The following is a 5,623-nucleotide window of genomic DNA, read 5'->3' as shown; positions in this document are numbered from 1 at the left end:
ATCATGAAACTGAAGTTGAGGAAGAAGGTGGTAACAAAAGATGGGAGTGGGGAAACTCATGAAAATCTAGTCGCTCTAAACTGGGGTAGGTGTTTTCTATTACGATTATGTCAAACATTATGCAATGACACATCTTATGGTGCCTAGTGCACATATTTTGGTGCTTATGCTTGTCTTTTGGTGTTGTACACATTGAAGAACATTCCGTGTCATATGTACATGGTTTAAATATGTTTAATATTTACTTTAAATGGTTTCTTATATAGTTTTTATGCATATTGTGTACCTTTTTTTAAATGTGAAACTGTTTTAAAACACAGAAAATTGTATAAATTGTTTTAAAACACAAAAAACTGTATAAACCAGTCAAAATTTGACCATTTTGGCCTTGCTATTAAAACTTTGTAAAACTGTCCAAAAATTAGTATAAAAATGTCCAAAATTTATGAATAAACTGTTTTATGGACCATCTTGCCTCTACTGTTAAAACTGTGTAAAAAATAGTTTACGGACAATTTTACCCCTGCTAGTACCAATTTACCCCTATTTTTTTTTACCATTTTGCCCATCTTCTTCAAAAATTAGGCCAGTACGTCATTATAATCCTGTTGTTATCTTTTAATAAAAGTACACCACAATTTTTTTTTATTTTTAAAGATTATATGAAAATAGATTAACAATGTATTCAATAAATGTACAATGCTATTCTTGAAACTAATTTAGCTTTTTAATGAACGGGTTGCATTGTCCAATTTCTATGTACATCCTACAACTGCTAGATGGTCTCCTTATTTCCTACTCATTTTACGGACCATTTTGCCCCTACAGTTAGAAAATTGTATTACAACTAACAACCTACATACACACCTTTTTAATTCCCACTTCATACCAACAATACATGAGTTTAATACAAAACATTACGATACCAAACATTTCATTTTATCCAATTCCTTTATAAAATTATTTCATTCCTTATCAGTCTTCAACTTGTAAACACTAAAATCATATTCCAATATTGCAATCTTCACTTCAATAGAGTGTTCATGTTATTCATCTATTTTATTCTTGTTCTTGGTTATATTTTCTTCATCTTCATCAATCCATTCCTAAAAATCACATTTTTCCTTCTTTGGATCCTTCATATTCAGTTAACAATTAACATAAACAAATAATATTGTAGAAGAAAACAAGAACAAGTTTTTAGATACACTTACAAAAGAGTTAGGACAAACCTTACATTATGCTTTTTCTCTTCAAAATTTTAGAGCTTGAGTAGGAGTTGAATGATTGAGATAGAGAACCCATGAGAGTTGAAGAACTCGTTTGATCACAAGAGTAGGCGTATCGATGGTATCATTGTGTCCTAAATCGATTTATACTACAAAATTTTCATTTAATGCTAAGTAGATACATCATTAATGCCAAGTAGATATGCCTACTCAACATTAATTTGCCAACTCAATGTTCACCTAATGATGCCGGTCCCTTTAATGAAAACTGAAAAAAAAAAAAAATTCGTAATTTTGTTTAGCATTTTAGACAAAACGTTGATGTTATTGGTCTTCGTTGAAGGGTTAAAATATAATTGAGTTTTTTTGAAAGAGTTGAAAACTTCTTTATTATTTTAAGTTACTTTCCCTAGATTTTTTCACAATACAATTTTAAAGCTAGTTCACTTCTACATGCCAAGCGAAACATGCTTTATATAAGTTTACATGTTTAAAGCTATTAAATTGTGTGTTATCGGACGTGGTCTACACTTGGCTACTAAAGGTTGAACCTTGGGCATGGTGAGCCCAGGACCTTCTCTCATGTCAACCATCTCTTCACTAATCCTTTCCCAATCGAAACACTGTATTAGCAACCCTAACGTCAACCCAACCATACGCATCGCCAAACCTTCTCCTGGACAACTTCTCCTTCCAGACCCAAACGGCATGAATCTAAACCCATCTTTTGTGCTTTCTAAGCTCTCGAACCTTTCTGGTTGAAACCTTTCAGGGTCATTCCACAGGTCGGGGTCATGATGCATCCCCCATTGATTGACTAGTAGCATGGTACCACGTGGGATATGATAGCCTCCGACCACGCAATCGTCGGATGACTCATGAGGTACTAGTAGTGGGAGTGGAGAGTACATACGCAATGTCTCATTCAGAATACAACGAATATAAGGTAAGCTGCTCATGTCTGATTCATCTACAAGACGGCTTTTCCCCAGATGACTATCTATTTCGTTTTGTGCCTTCTTTATAACATGTGGATGGTTGAGCAAAAGGGAAAGAGCCCATTCCATAGTCGTGCCAGAAGTATCAGTTCCAGCTGATAACAGATTCTAATCATCAACAAGAACAAGAGTTAGTGAAGTTGTAGTTTAATATATCTAGTGTAAAGTTGTAGGGAGTCTGTTACTTTTACCAGCACAAAGCTTCTAATAACTTCATCAGTGTAGTAATCCGGATCAGTTTTTTGTAGCTGCAATAGAACTTCAATCATTGTGTTCTTCTTGTTTTTGGATTCAATCCCATCCACTGTTCGATGTTGCTCGATCAACCCTTGAAGGAAGGCATCTCTCTTTTTCTGCAATATAATCATCTTCCGTTCCAACTCTTTCATTCCAAACCATCTCATAATGGGGACGTGATCCCCTAAATTCGAAGTATCCGACAGCAGAACAGCCTCCTTAATTATCTTCTGGAACTGTTTGCCTTCCTCCTTCATATCTCCGCCAAAAAATCTCTTCCCGGATATCATCCTCATCAACACGTTCAGCGTCATCTCCTGCAAAACCGACTTGAAGTTTACCGGCGAAGAACATTCAGAGATCAACTTACGTATCAGAAGTCTTCCTTCATCAGCACGTATGTCATGGAACTCATTAAGGCGATGAGGGGAGAAGATCTCGATGGAGGAGATCCGGCGAAGGTTGCGCCAATGGTTGCCGTACGGTGCCCAACCTATGCTGGTGTAATTATCGCCAAGGATTTTGCCAGCAAGAAAGCGAGGGCGGTTGGCGAAGATGACGTCGTTCTTAGTGAAACATTCTTCGGCGGCGGTTGGGGAGGACACCAGTAAAACGCGGCGGGATCCAAAGCGGATGAGAAGGATTTGGCCGTGTTTGGCGGAGATTGTGGCCAATGTCCTGTACAGGGGTTTCTTCAAAAGGTGGAGGTGGCCGATTACCGGGAGTGTTGGAAAGACAGTCGGCGGAAGCGAAAGATTGGAAATTTTGCGACGGAAGTAGTAGGAGAAGATGAAGATAAATGAAGCTACAAGTAGTGCGAAGGTGACCAAGAGATACTCCATTGTCGCTAAATTAAATCCTGAAGTGAGTTTGGATGGAGTTATTTTTTGGTGCGGCTTATAATAACAATAAATAGGAGAAGATATGTTGACATTTGGTCTACAACATACACGATTACTATGTAGCATGACAGATAGACCGTATAGAAGTGACTTTTATTATAATTTCATTATACCATCAATAACTTAAATAAATAGCCAAATTTAATTCCTAAACGTGGCAATAATTCTTGTTAGGATGCACATCTAAATTTATATAAAAAAACGTAGTTTGAACTTTGAATCACACTACAAGAATACCAAGCTAAAGCGACGACAGCTATCTCGACAACGAGAGTCGTCGCTACAGGTCTGGCGGGAACAACGAAAATGTTGGCGGTAATATGAAAATATATACCGACGACGTATCGTCGGTATAGGTAAGAAAAAAAGTATTTTTCATTTATTTTTATTCCAAGTGCCAGAAAAAATAAACGACGTAGTTTTTGGACAACCTATGCCGACGACAAGTCGTCGGCACAGGGTTTTTAATTTACACACACACACACACACACACACACACATATATATATATATATATATATATATATATATATATATATATATATATATATATATATATATATATATATATATATATATATATATATATATATATATATATTTCAGGATTAAATGATACGTCGTCGTTTATGTCGACCCTATGCCAACGACAGGTCGTCGGCATAGGGGTATACCCTAAAACAGATACGCAGCCTTCTTTCATTTGCACACAGCGATTGTTTCTGCTTTCTCTCCACCCAAGCGACGAAATCGGCTACCCAACGACAATTTCCGGCGATTAACCCTATAATATTAAAAGTACAATGTTGTAATTGAAAAAAGTATTTTATTTTATTTTCATTTCTATTTGAAAGTTATAACATAAAACGACGACATATTTTATTTTCATTTCTATTTGAAAAAGTATTTTATTTTATTTTCATTTCCGTCGATTAACCCAATAATATCTTGTTAATTAAAGTATTTTATTTTCATTTCTATTTGAAAGTTATAACATAAAACAAAATAATAAAATTACGTTGTTATTAAAAGTAATATTAAAAGTATTTTTTATCCTGTTTATGGTGTTATAAAAAAAATATTAACAAAAACAAAATAATATTAAAAGTACAATGCTATAATTGAAAAAGATAAAATGTATATATACTATAAATATGAAAGAGAATTGAAAAATAGAATGTTTTAAACAAATTAATAATAGTACATAGCTATAAAATGTGTTTAGAAGTCTACCCTTATGAATACTCTATCAATTTCGTCTGATTCCTACTTCCAGGGTATATATTTCTTTATATACTTGTCAATATCTATCCATTCCGTCCGTTTTTTTTTCTCAAACAAAAAGTCATACAATTTAACGATGTATACAATGTTATTTTTAATAATGAAAGAATAATGACAGTCGATAAGAGTTGGATTCGTGAAAATATAAAAATATTTAAACTAATAAAAGTTTTTCATTAAGAACAAACGTTACTAATAGCAACATAAAAAAATATATAAAAATACTTAAACTAATAAAAATATGTTTATTGAGAGTAAACAAAATATAAAAATATTTAAACTAATAAAAGTACATTTAATGTAACTATGTATACAATCTAATTTTTTATAATTAAACAGTAATGACGATCGATAAGAGTTGAATTCGAGAACACCGAACGTCCCCAAAATTCTTGGAAGGTCTTAAAAACTTTATGGAGATTGCTAGGAAACATGTTGACTCTGAAGACAAAGTGCATTGTCCGTGCGTAAAGTGTGTGAATATGTATCGACAATTGCTGAGTACGGTTTATGCCCATATACATGACCGTGGGTTTCTAAAATCGTATACTATATGGATTTATCACGGTGAGAAGCATTATGTTTCGGATTTCGGCTACAATTCAACTCCAATAAACATTCCAACAAATAATGAGATGTTTGATGTAATTGATGATGTTATGGCGGAACAAAATACAAATGAAGAAAATACAGATGATGAAGGACGAGGCATGGACCGAGAATTTGATGCTTTATTTGAGCAGCTCAATACCAAGTTACACCCTGATTGTGAGATGTTTTCTTTAAACTTTTTGGCAAATTTGTTGTATATTAAAGTGATCAATAAATGGACAAATAGTTCATTTGACCAACTTTTAGAGTTCCTAGGAGTTGCTTTCCCGAAGAGTAAGATTCCAACTTCACACTATGAAGCTAAGAAAAATTTGAGAAAGATAGGGTTAGGATATGAGTCCATCCATGCTTGCAAATATGA

At 33.9% G+C, this 5,623-nt stretch overlaps 1 protein-coding gene across 3 annotated transcripts; it reads right to left on the bottom strand.

The window, feature by feature from the left end:
- Positions 1 to 856: 856 nt before the first annotated feature.
- Positions 857 to 3,531, bottom strand: LOC111886985 (cytochrome P450 81Q32). 3 transcript variants are annotated; one of them, XM_023883221.3, is made up of 3 exons: positions 2,419 to 3,531; positions 1,215 to 2,335; positions 857 to 1,136 (listed from the first exon to the last, which is right to left on the bottom strand). In XM_023883221.3, the coding sequence occupies exons 1-2, from the start codon at positions 3,430 to 3,432 to the stop codon at positions 1,712 to 1,714; spliced, it is 1,638 nt and encodes a 545-aa protein (XP_023738989.1). In that variant the 5' UTR covers positions 3,433 to 3,531; the 3' UTR covers positions 857 to 1,136; positions 1,215 to 1,711. The 3 variants fall into 3 exon arrangements, with proteins under 3 accessions (XP_023738989.1, XP_023738987.1, XP_023738988.1); XM_023883219.3 differs by having other exon boundaries at positions 1,233 to 2,335; XM_023883220.3 differs by having other exon boundaries at positions 1,238 to 2,335.
- Positions 3,532 to 5,623: the final 2,092 nt, after the last annotated feature.

Source organism: Lactuca sativa, chromosome 4, assembly GCF_002870075.4.
Source record: "Lactuca sativa cultivar Salinas chromosome 4, Lsat_Salinas_v11, whole genome shotgun sequence".
Taxonomy (NCBI): domain Eukaryota; kingdom Viridiplantae; phylum Streptophyta; class Magnoliopsida; order Asterales; family Asteraceae; genus Lactuca; species Lactuca sativa.
The sequence above is the reverse complement of the archived record's forward strand: the minus strand, read 5'-3'. Positions and strand labels throughout refer to the sequence as shown.